At 39.5% G+C, this 13,081-nt stretch overlaps 1 protein-coding gene across 6 annotated transcripts in view; it reads right to left on the bottom strand.

Annotated features, from left to right (window-relative positions):
* ANTXR2 (ANTXR cell adhesion molecule 2) overlaps positions 1-13,081 on the bottom strand; it is a 157,923-nt gene that overhangs the window by 107,568 nt on the left and 37,274 nt on the right. For 4 of the 6 annotated variants that reach the window (XM_017347476.4, XM_089302638.1, XM_089302636.1 and 1 more), the window contains 3 exons: positions 11,968-12,028; positions 9,000-9,098; positions 7,042-7,111 (listed from right to left, as the gene is read on the bottom strand). In XM_017347476.4, coding sequence (XP_017202965.3) covers positions 7,042-7,111; positions 9,000-9,098; positions 11,968-12,028 — 230 coding nt within the window. Of the gene's footprint in view, positions 1-7,041; positions 7,112-8,999; positions 9,099-11,967; positions 12,029-12,314; positions 12,575-13,081 lie in introns of those variants that run through there. The other 2 variants (XM_089302639.1, XM_089302637.1) reach the window with 2 other exon arrangements.

The following is a 13,081-nucleotide window of genomic DNA, read 5'->3' as shown; positions in this document are numbered from 1 at the left end:
AAAAAAAAAAAAAAAAGTAGATCCTGGCTTCTGGCTCTAGTCTGGCCCAGCACTGGCCTTTGCATCCATCGGGGGAGTGAACCAGCAGATGAAAGATCTCTCTCTCACTCTCACTCACTCACTCACTCTTTCCCTATCTTCTCTGTAACTCTTTCTTTCCAATAAATAAAATAAGTCTTTTAAAAAATGAAAAATAAAATAAAAGCTATAACATGATATCAAAGGGAAAAATGATAAGTGAGTTTTAAAGTATATAAGGAAACAGCTCTTTTCTAAAATAGTTCACCAAGTTTAGTGCATACAATTATCAGCTTGCCAACAAACCAAAGCTGTCCATTCAATAAAAACAGAGAGTAGTAGACATCATTTTGTTAATATGGTTTATATTCAATAGTATGCCTCTTAAAGCATCAAGCTCCAATTATCATAAAATATTTTAAACTCCAAGCCAGAAACTTCATGCTAAATTAGTAGAATTTTATTATATTTAGAAGATTTCTTCTCAATGCCTTTCAATGCTAAATGCTATTAGTTATGAACAAGATAAGACAGAAGCAATCGCAAGTCAATGAATTTTCAATAATGAGGCCACAGAGGGGAGATGAGAAGTAGTATTTAGCCCTTGTGATGTACTAGATGCAGTCCTAGGCAATTTATCATCATTTTGTCATTTAATCTTCACATCAGCCCTTGAAATAGTGGTTCTTCAACCTTACAGATGCGGAGGCCCACAAATGTTAACTGCCTTGCCCAAAGTAGTAAAGCTATGATTCTAATTTTGAACTCTTTCCATCAGACCATGTGATGAAATGGTGAAAGGCCATAATGTGCTTCTTTTTTCAATGTGGCTTTTATTGTGGATTAATATAGGGACCAGGAAAAGATAATACTGGGGAAGTTCAAGTCTACCTCCTTTTCAAAACCCAGAAATACTCCTATTACAAATATTTCATGAAAAATATTCACTTCAAGGCATGTTGTTTAACAAAAGTTTAGCTGGGTTCAGTAAACAACAAGAATTTGGGGTGTTTACATGAAATTAACTGAAATTCTGCCACTATCCCAACACAGAATGTCAAGTGGCCTACTTAAGAAAGAAATTTAAACATAATTGCTAACTCTGCAGGACTTGTTTTGTTTTGTTTTAATGACTAAGCATAACTGAATCCAAAAATAATCTTCCCTAGTTCCTAATTTCCCTACTTTATGATGTTCCAGGAATCATATGACACAGACTATTTTCATTTGGGGATAATATTATTTTGATTCATGAAGACATATGATTGTCACAGGTAATCACATGCAACTTTAAGAGATCAGTAGATACTGACCGACATTCATAATCTGGTATTTTGAATTTACTCGAAACAAACAGTTCTATAATGCAGGAAATACTGACAATTTCTAGCGCTTACTAAAATGGAATAAAAACACAAGATACAATTTTAAAACAAAGTTCACTCCTTCCTGAAATAAAAATGCATGCTAACAAGATCTTATAGCCAACCAAAATAACTGTTATCCTCAGATTTCAGTCTAATATAATGTGGCTACTGTCAAATATACCTAAGTCTCCACAGATATGGAAAGCCACTGGATGGTTCTTTTGACATATGGACTCAATTAAACAAAACTCACCCTCCCTGAAAGTGATAGCAGCAAAATCAAAACATTACTATCCATGACACTAATAATTACAGGCACTTACTGATTTCTTACTAGGAGACAAATTATCTCATATTCTCATTTAATTCTCACAACAGCCCATGGAGGTAGGCACTAGTATTATCTCCATTTTCAAAAAAAAAAAAAAAACAAAAACAAAAAAAACCTTCATCTTAAAAAAGGTAACTTGTTGGGGCCAGCATTCTGCTGTAGCAGGTAAAGCAGCCACCTGCAACACCAGCATCTCATATGGGTGTTGGTTCAAGTCCTGGCTGCTCCACTTCCAATCCAGTCCCTAACACATCTGGGAAACTAGTGGAAGCTGGTTCAAGTGCTTGGGCCCCTACTACCCACATGGGAGACCCCGTGAAGCTCCAAGCTCCTGGCTCCTGACTTCAGCCTGGCTCAGCCCTAGCCATTTTGGCCACTTGGAAAGTGAATCAGCAGACAGACTGGCTCTCTCTGTCTCTCCTTCTTTCTCTGTAATTCTTTCATGTAAATAAATCAATCTTTAAAAAAAAATGCAGCTTGTCCAATTATTGAACCCCTCTGCAAGCAAAAACACTTTCTCTACTTTACTCTTTTACACTTATTTTATGGCCTCATATTTAAATTTCTTTTTATTGATATGAGCTTGGTATCATTCCTCCTGTTTTTTCACTACATTCACATATCACCCAGTTCCCAGGAAATGCAGAAGAAGCAAGCCTGAACAGAAGAACATCAATTTAATTTGTGACCTCCAAGTTTAAGGTGCCTGTGGGAAAGCCTAGTGACTCAGCAGACATTAGTATAGAAGACATTTGGACAGAGGATTAAGCTAAGGAAAAATGTGAAGCTCATCAACTAGAAAAGGAAACCTTTGTAGAAGATGAGTTTATGGATCAGGAATCCAACCTCAGTGAAAATTCATAACTAAGGAACTGCAAGAAGATGAAGAGCTTTAAGTGATACCTGCGGGAAAAACAACAGCCAAGGTGAAAATACAAAATCACAGGATACAAGGGAAGGCCTTTTTCTGAGACAGAAAGTAAGGCCCCAGCGCTGATGGTGTAGGGAGGTCAAAAAGACAGAGCTGAGAACTGACAATGCTTTTAATCTCCCACTCTATAAGTTAGTTCTTCACTGTTCAATATTTCCTGAAAATTTCTTAATCCACTCTTTATTCCAACTTTAGAATGTTTTTTCAAAGTAGATGAATAAAAGAAATCTTTAAATATAGAAAAGCTCTTTGAAGTGCATTTTTACATCCACTGGTACTCAATTAGTAGTGATAGAGCTAAGTACAAGTGTACTAAATTGATTCCACAAGAGAAAGTATTAAATTATATTGTGATGTATAATTGAGTAGTAAAATTCAATCAGTACTAACAGTCACAATACTTTAATTTAATGTTTGAAGATGCATGACTGTTCCAAAACAGGAGAGCAGCCATATGTCAGAGTTACTCTGATCTGAGAAATTTCAAACTCCTTGAAACATGGTTGACTTTTCGATCCACAGTAACCTATTTGCTAAGTATTCATTTACTTCAGACTTTATGTATATCCAATAAAAGGCTGCCATTTTATGATCCATTAAAAAGAATGAAGAAGTTAAATAAAATTGTAAAAGACATTTGCTGAAAGGGATAAATAATTTACCTCCAATTTGCACATACTGAAAATTAAATTGGCAACTACTCAAGAAGTTATTAAAATCATGGTGACTTAAGATATTTTGAAATCAAGCGCTACTATTAAATATTCTGCAGAATTTGTTAAAACTTTACTCGCAATAAAGATGTTAAGTTAAAAATAGCATTTCACATTAGTGAACAGTTTTGTAAAGATTCTATTTCTGGTTATGGTATATATATAAATTACTGTTTCGTCAAGGATACTTTCTTTAAAGTGGTTAAAAGATTCATGAATTAAATAATTTCTTTATAGGACAACTCAATATATGCATCTAACTGAAACAAACGTAGAAGAACATAGAGGATTCTCAGCCTTTCCCCAACTCACCAAAATTCCTATATTCATATTCAAAATAAAAGCATAACTAACATCTTCATAGCCATTATATTTTTAAAAATTCTCATTTTTCACAAGAAACGAAAGAAATAATATAGCTGTGGTTATGTCATCTGCAGAAGACACGAGTCAGAAGAATCAATAAGTAAGGAACTAACAAAATGCCAATTACAGACTGCATAGACGTACATCCGTGCACACCCGTAGGTGTCCTTTGGGAAAGACAGGCTGTCATCAAGGCAGAAATTACTCAACCAAGAAAGAGAAATGGAATTAATTGATTCTATTCCAGCCAAAATAGATTAGGCTTCACACTGAAAAAGCCACAGTGTTGAGGAAAATAAAGAGATTCCATCAGCAGGCCAGCCCCTAACCCCACCGCTGCCCGTGTTGTTTAGCTCCATGATCCTTCTGCATCTGATGTCTGAAATCCTCCACGTGCACTGAATGTCCCAGAGTTCTGACTCAAAACACTCTGTCAGTGTCTTCCCACACTGCCTTCTAGGAGAACTAATACTATCACTTTCATCTGATTTAGATATTTATTTCATATTTGCCAGAAGACTGTGGCCAATGTTTTTGAAAGCACATTTAGCTATACCATATGCCTCCTTAAATCATCGCTATCAAACAAGCTGTAGGATAAGGCTCTGGTTCATTCTGTTCTGTTTTTCTTTCTTCACAATGTGTTTATGTATATTTACCCAATTCGTTCCGTTCTTCTTGCCAAATTACAGGTTTGAGATCTCAACTATTACAGAGCAGCTGTGCTATTGTTGCTGTCTCACAAAACAGGAGTCAGAGAATCAGCCTATATTGTAAGGATTTGTGACACCTGCACATTAAACCGTGAGGTAGCACCCACAGAACTTTAAAGAGATCATCCCATGAGTAAGTGAGGCATTTTGGTACAAACGAACCACTGGCAGAAATAAACTCCTAAGTAATCTACAGATTTTTCTTGGTAGCACAATGTGTTTAGTCATATGGCATTTTAACAGTAAATTGTGTCCAATGAAAGTAGAAAAGAACAACCTCACTACTACCACTCATTTGTTTCTGTGTAAATACTAAGAATTTGTTCCTCAGAGCCTGAAAGCCTTAAACTTCAAATAAAGAATTTACCTAAACAGAATTTTCTCAAAGAAATTCCTTGAAAGACTTCCTACCATCCTCAACAATGCCATCCCTGGATGGGATTTGCCCACATATATCTGTTTACTTCATAACATCAATTTCTAAATGCACGCCCATGTGTTAGCTACTTCCCTACCTTCTTAGTCCTCACCAGTAAGTAAATATCTTCATGTGAACCCTCTTTTAAACCAAAATCCAAAAGCCTTAAGTGTTTGAAAGAATAATCCTCAAGCAAAATGAATTCAGAATATACGTAATGATGGAAACGGAACGGCAGAGCAGGCTAATGAGATGAGGCACATGCCCATGGAGTCAGCTCTGAGACCATGCATCTGGCTTTGAGGCTGTCTGTGTAGGGTTACTTCACCAGCGCCTTGTTAATTATTTAAGTGAGAGAATAGGGGGAACCATCACCACATCTGTCACCCTCACACAGGAAAAGCCTTCCTTCATTGTTGGGCCAGATGTGTTTATTTGAAACATAGACTAACTAGCTACTTAACGGGCTTGAATCCTTAGCCAAAAGCTAATTAGGCAAACATATTAAGCATCAGTCACCTTAGGAGGCTACACTGTTCCACTTATATTGATTTTAATTCAATCTCATAAGAGAGCTTGTTACCTACAAAAGTATCTGAAGAAAATCCAAGGCAAAGGAAAGGCCCAAACTGCCTGCAACAAGCTAGGCAGAACAAATAATGATGTCCCCAAATACCCAATCCATTCACAAAGGAAACCTTCAACCGATTTCAGTCGGTGGCTGCATGTGCTTGATCCAAAAGACAAAGTCGGGGAGAGAACGCAAAAGAGTAACCCTGTTTGGCAGATATCAATCCGGAAACACTCTGTTTGCTCATAGGCAAAATATGAATGTCAAAAGCCAAACAAATGGTTACTTCTCATGTCCAATATTTATTCTGTTATTGAGATTTTAAACACTATAGCAATCTCTATGGTGTTCTACGCAAAAGGAGACTATGCCCAAAGGCAAATTCTAGAGGCAACAAATTCAATGCCTGGAACAGAACAGGCACACCGAGTTTTGTAACTACCTTGGGAAAGAAGCAAGCTGCCTTCCTTAGCCAGTCACCATTATTTAAAATCCAATGATGTATTCTGCTCTTTTAAATGGCATGCCTACCCCCAAAACAGAATTCTGACCTATTTTCCCCTACCCAACATAGACTCCCACCTCCAGCAATTAAATGGCCCTATTATCTCTTTATAATAATTGATAAGCCAAAATATTTGAGAAAAATTAACTTGCTTTCATCTAAAATATTCATTGAATCTACTAAGCTTGAGGCATTGTTAGGTGTTAGAGACACAAGAAATAAGATAGACAAAATGCATCCTGGCAGAAAGGAGATAAACAATAATAAAGAAGGAAGTGCTGATGAGAAAAATTAAAACCTGCAAAGGGAACAGGAGTTACAGACCCAAAATGGAGAGAAGACTGTTTGATTAGATAGAATAACATGAGGCCAGCATTGTGACACAGCAGGCTAGGCCTCTGCCTATGGTGTCGGCATCCTATATGGGTGCCAGTTCTAGTCCCAGCTGCTCTGCTTCCAATCTAGCTCCCTGCTAACGCACCTGGGAAAGTAGCAGAAGATGGTCCAAGTGTTTGGAACCCTGCATTTATGTAGGAGACCATGAAGAAACTCCAGGCTCACTCGCTCTCTCTCTTTCTATAACTCTGCTTTTCAAGTAAATAAAAAAACAGAGTACCTACAAAAGGGCTTACAGAGAAGGCAAGGGAGCAAGCCAAGAAGGAAAGAGGATTCAAAGCGGAGAGAGCAGAGATAGAAGAGCTGAAGTAAGAGTGAGCTGCTGACCAGGGAAAGGAATGCAAGGAGGCCAGAGTGACTGAGTCAGCGGAGAACAAACAGCAGAGGAGGTCTGGGAGGCAGGGCGGGGCCACGTCCTGCAGACCCTCGCAGAGGCTGCACTTGGACTCTGAACGGAGAAGTCGAGCAAAGGGGCTGCTCTGCTTTCCCAAAATGACTCTTGCCAAGGGCAAGACAGACAGGCCCAGCGAGCAGTGACAGCAGCGGGGCTCAGGATGGCAGCAGCGCGAGCAGTGAGCTGAGAGTGAACTCTGGACATACTTGGAAAGGACAGCCGAGGAGATCTGCAGCCGAGAAAATGGGGGGGGGGGGGGGGCAAGGGAGACAATCGGTGATTCAAGGCTGCTGACCTGAACAGCAGGGAGGTACTTACTCTCCAGCTTTAGTCAGGACGGGTGCAGGACAAAGCATAGAATTGAGCTGCACACTTACTGGCTTTACACCTGCAAGATAAAATGCCACTGGGTTAATAAAGAGTTTTAGGTAACTCACACAGTTGCACTGGCACTATGAAGAGCATCCCTCAGTCAGATTTCAAGGGTTGAATGCTGGGTATCTTAGCACAAAAAAATCTGAAGAAGGAGGAGAAGAAAAGTGATGGGATATATATATTTGCATATATGTTTATTTTGTAGGTAGAATTTAGAAAAGATGGAGAAAGGAAGATGAATTTCTAAAGGAAAACAAACTTAGCTCATGAATTTATAAAACAGTTGTGTCTACAATAAATAAGTATATTTCATACAGCAAGGTACTAAAATTGTCCTTGGAATTTTAATAGCCTATGAGAAAAGTGAACAAGACTAGAAATATTCAAAAAAGTACTATCATAAAATGTATCATCCCAGAATGTAAGAAATGAAAATACAACTCTGACTCTATTTGAGGATTTAATAAGCTTAATCTTATGTAGCTAAGCATAAAATATTCATATATTTAACTCAAATATGTAACCAGAAAGAGTTCTGAAAAATCAACATTTAGAATACAAATACTAAATAAAAATAAATTTATTTTGTCCTACATAACAGTAAAACCTACTATGAAGAGCATTTGTTACAAATATTACTGTTTTGCCTTATTGAAATGGTGATCTTAATAGGAAAGACAGTAACTAATTGTGACACTGACCATACTGAGATCTTCATCACTTTAATTGAACAAACACATATTGAACAGTTTCTGTGTGGCCAGAGCTGTGCTAATTAGACTGTTTCACACCATTAGATAATCAGTAAAATCATAGTTGAATTTTTCAATAAAAGAACTCTACTAGCATTTATAGAATTATAAACCAACACAATCATTAATGAGGAACTTTATAGAGACCCAAAATACTCGGAAAACTTAAGATTCATTTAAGCTTTTCTGAAAGTTGAGACCAGGGAAAATAAACTCCAATTCTATAAATATAATTATTTTCTTTTTTTCTTTTTTTTTTTGACAGACAGAGTGGACAGTGAGATAGAGAGAGACAGAGAGAAAGGTCTTCCTTTTCCATTGGTTCACCCCTCAAATGACCACCATGGCCAGCACGCTGCCGATCTGAAACCAGGAGCCAGGTGCTTCCTCCTGGTCTCCCACGTGGGTGCAGGGCCCAAGCACTTGGGCCATCCTCCACTGCCTTCCCGGGCCACAGCAGAGAGCTGGACTGGAAGAGGAGCAACCAAGACAGAATCCGGTACCCCAACCAGGGCTAGAACCCAGGGTACCGGCGCCGCAGGCAGAGGATTAGCCTAGTGAGCCGCGGCGCCCGCCCAAATACGATTATTTTCAACAGACAATGTACTGGGTGGTCATTGGTGATACAAAAAAAAAAATCTGTAAGGCAAAAAAACCCTGTCCTTCAAGAAACTGACTCACAAATTACTGGGAAATTGAGTTTTTTAAAAGCAACAATGAAAGAGATCAAGCAGTAGGAACTACTCAAGATAATTAGATTTCAAGGCAAGAGTGGGAAGAAAAAAGTCTGGAGAAAGAGGTAGCTAAATCAGTCAATGGTACCATATATAAAAAACAGTCAGGAAAATTGAGTTTCAATATGAGCTCTGCCTAGTATTACTGTTAATGGTGGCACCACAGCAAGTCATTTTATCCTTTCAGTCTCAAAATATTATCTGAATAATGAGGCGTACTTAAAACAATATTTATGAATAAATGTTGCCATTTTAATAATTATAAAATAACCACAAATAGTTATGTTATTGAGACTTCATTTCTTTCTTCTTTGAATAAAAAATACAACACAGCTGGTTTTAGCTGGAGAAAAAAGCAGTTGGTGCCAAACACTGTGCAGACACTGAAGCAAACACTGAGATCACTGGGACTCACTCTTTGTATATGTCTCATTCACAGCGTAGGTACAGAGCACACTGCCATTCCGACTGCCCAACGAGAATCCTCTCCCATTCAAAACAATCTGAAATTCCTCTAGAAGTAAAGAGAAAAAGAGACATTTTAGTCACTGCTTTATAGAAAAAAGACAACTTGAAAGGAATAAATCACAGTACACAAAATGAATTCCTTCATCCTGTTCAATCCATTAACAACAGGAGGATCTAGTTCTGTATTTCCAACTGTGCTTCCTTTCTTAGACATCTACGTAAATGCAGTGAAGGGACTCCCCACTGTCACATAGAGATGCATTATTTTATTTTCTAGACCAAGCGTTTTCCAACAGGACTCAGGGTATTAGAACTGAAGGCTCACAGTAATTTCCAGAGAGTCCCATCAAACGTCCCCAAATTCTCTCCTTAGAAAAATATCAACAGGAAAGAAACCACGTTGTTGTTTTCCACTCTCAGATATTGCAGCTGCAGTGCCTGGCTGGAGTCCGGTCCACTCCCATCTCTACCCTCTTGTTAATGTGCATCCCAGGAGGCAGCAGATGATGGCTTCAAGCACACATGTCCCTGACATCCATGAGGCAGACCCAGAATGAACTCCAAGCTTTGCACTAGTTCCACATATCCAGCTATTGTGGGCATCTGGACAGTGAACCAGCAAATGGAAGGGTTTTTTTTCTCTTTTTCTTTCTCTCTCTTTTATCTTTTTTGGATTACTCATTTTATTTGAAAGACAAAGCTTCAAAGAGAGAGAAGGAAAGACAGAGGCAGACAGATCTTCATCCGCTGGGTCACTCCCCAGATGGCCACAACAGCCAGTGTTGGGCCAGGCTGAAGCTAGGGCCTTAGGCTCTGCCAGGTCTCCCACAGGGGTAGCAGAGGCCAAGTATTTTTTTCCCAGGCCATTGGCAGGGAGCTGGATTGGAAATAGAACACCCTGGACATGAACCAGCACCCACATGGTATATCGGCATTGCAAGCAGCAGTTATACCCACTACACCACAATCCTGGCCCCCAAAATAATTTTTTAATTTAAAACAAATGACAAATGCAAAGGGCCCAATATGAAGCCAGAACATAATAGGAACAATAAATACTATCATTTTCATATTATTTTCCCATTTGTCTTTCCTTACTATCTTTAGAAATGTGTTCATCCATGCTCTGGGATGTCTGGATACACTGTTTCTGTTAAACAGATCAATGATTAATTACTAAGAGGTCTGTAAAATGCAGAGTTTAAGACCAGCTTCAGGACCGGCACCGTAGCATAGTGGGTAAAACCACTGCCTGCGGCACCACATTCCACATGGGCACCGGTTCAGTCCCAGCTGCTCCACATCCAATCCAGTTCTTCGCTATGGCCTGGGAAAACAGTGTATGACAGCCCAAGTCCTTGAGTCCCTGCACCAGCACTGGAGACCTGGAAGAAGTTCTCGGCAACGGGCTTCAGACTGGCCTTGCTCCGGCCGTTACAGTTGTTTGGGGAGTGAACCAGCAGATGGAAGACTTTCTCCCTCTCTCTATCTCTATCTCTATCTCTACCCTCTGCCCCTCTGTAACTTTGCCTTTCAAATAAATAAATAAATCATTAAAAAAAAAAAAAAAAGACCTGCTCCAGGGGCCAGCATCGTGGTATAGCTGATTAAGCCACTGCCTGCAATGCGGGCATCCCCATTTGGGTACTGGTTCATGTCCGGGCTGCTCCAGTTTTAATCCAGATCCTACTAATGACCTGGGAAAGCAGTAAAAGATGGTCAAAGTCCTTGGGCCACTGACAGCCACATGGGAGACCTGGAAGACGCTCTTGGCTCCTGGTTTTGGCCTGGCCAAACCCTGGCCATTCAGTCATCTGAGGAATGAACCAGCAGGTGGAAGATTTCCCTCTCTCTCCTCCCTCTATAACTCTGCCTTTCAAATAAACAAACAAATCTTTTAAAAGATAAATAAATAAATAAGGAAATAAAAGGCCAGGTCCAGGTCCAGCAGAGTGTAGGAAGCTCTGTGGTCAACAATACAACATATTTCATTTCCTCCCCAACTACAATGAATTACCTTCTAAAATTTTTTTATTTACTTACTTTCATTCTAATTGAAGGTAGAGACAGAAACACAGATAAACAGAAAGAAATTTCCCATCTCTTGGTTCACTCCCCAGACGCCTACAATGGCTGGAGTTAGGCCAGGAATTCAGTCTGGATCTCCCATGTGGATGGCAGGGCCCAAGTCCTTGAGCCACCACATGCTGCCTCCAGGAGTGCACATTGGCAAGAATCTGGAATCAGGAGCAGAGCCAAGACTCTAACCCAGGCACTCTGATATGGGATCCGTGCATCCCAAATGGCAACTTAACTGTTGGGCCCAACCCTCACCCCTCCGTATTTCTACAAAGAAAACCATGTTACAGTGAACTCTCAGTCCGACTTGAGGAAGATATAAATGGTCCAGAAAGAAGTCTACTCTCTCTGGGCAAAGATGGCTGAGAGGTGCCAACTCCTGAGTCTGCTCTAGCACAGCTGTTTGGCCACCTGCTTCCTTCCTGCCACGCACCCGGGAGTCACTTCCTTAAGTGCCTAACGTGGGCGATGCTGTGCCTCGGCCAGGGCATTAAAGCAGGGCGCTCACAGTCTAGAGATACTTGACTATCTAATCAGATAAAAGCATTTCTTATTGTATTTGTCACAGGAAAGGTCTCACATGTGAACTATGGGTACAGAAGATTCTAAAAGCCTGTCACACAATATGCTCAATTATTTAAAATAACACTCCCATCTTAAAAATTTGAATTTAAAATAGAAATATTTCAAGGAATTATTTAAAAATTCTTACACAAAAGAAGATGCCAAAAAAGTTAATTTTGCTACTCTTCTTCCAACATGAGTTTCAAATCATATATTTTAGCTATGGAAAAATACAATTTCTTACATGATATTTTTAAATTCTAAACACTCACCCCCTACACAGACACTTGAGGGACGCAATTCCAGGATTTCGGTACATGACTGAGCCAGTATCTAAAAAAGAAAAAAATACAGAAGATCAATCTAAACAACTAAATTATAACATGTTAAGTGTAAGATAACTAATAATCCCGAAGTCCTCTCCTTTCTTCAACACATGGCAAGAAAAATCTATGAACTATTACATATACAGCTACCAGGTCTCAGGAACATCCACACTGTCTCTCTGGTTATTCTAAGAATGTCCTGTGGGATCCTTATTTATTAGAGCAGATCCAAGGAAACACAAGCAAAGGGAGTGCTGCCTGGGGTATGGATGAAACTAAAATTTCCTGATAACCATAAAGTCCAAGTCGAGCCTCCCCATCAGGCAGAAAGAGAGCAAAGAAGGCCTCCCGTTTAATAATGCTGCATTATTGTGTTTTCTGTAGTTGAATACAGTCTCAATAAAGAAGCGTTTCTTCATCTGACACTGGCGTTTTCTATTCCGATTCTCAGGCGCAGTTCCCATGGGTGCTAATCCCCCTCACATGCATCCAACATTACACTTCCAGAACACAGACTCCTTGTATGAGCCAAACATTATTCTCGAAAACACAGACTCTGCAGTGAAGCATTCCCAGAGCCCAAGAATAGATCGGCTCTTCTTAGCTCGTTCCAAGAAACAGAAACCACCATACAAGGCACGAGGCTACAACTGAAAAATAACAATGACGAAATAAGCTGCTCCTGACGGACACAACAATCCTGCCTTTATTTTTGGAACTGCTCTGCACCACATTATCAGAGTCAGACAAGTTCCAGATGATCTCTGCACAATGTTCCTTTCTGGACAGAAGCTGAATGCAGATGATGTACAGTGGTTTCTAGTATCCCCTGCCCCTAACTAGAACAGGAAGAACTGTTTACAGGAAGTAGAAATGCTCTCCCTACTCACAGTGGAAATGTGAATTCTTAGCATCTAAAATCAACAGTGTCGAATCATGAACCCGCTGGTTGCAAAATACGCAGCTCTGCCAAGGGGCCATCATTTGCACTTTTTTAGATTACTTCCCATGAAACCAAAGTTTCACTTTGTGATTGAGGCTTCAGGGATTAGAAAACAAA

Source organism: Oryctolagus cuniculus, chromosome 8 (genome assembly GCF_051225735.1).
Source record: "Oryctolagus cuniculus isolate XC-2025 breed Fujian yellow rabbit chromosome 8, ASM5122573v1, whole genome shotgun sequence".
NCBI classification, from domain to species: domain Eukaryota; kingdom Metazoa; phylum Chordata; class Mammalia; order Lagomorpha; family Leporidae; genus Oryctolagus; species Oryctolagus cuniculus.
The sequence above is the reverse complement of the archived record's forward strand: the minus strand, read 5'-3'. Positions and strand labels throughout refer to the sequence as shown.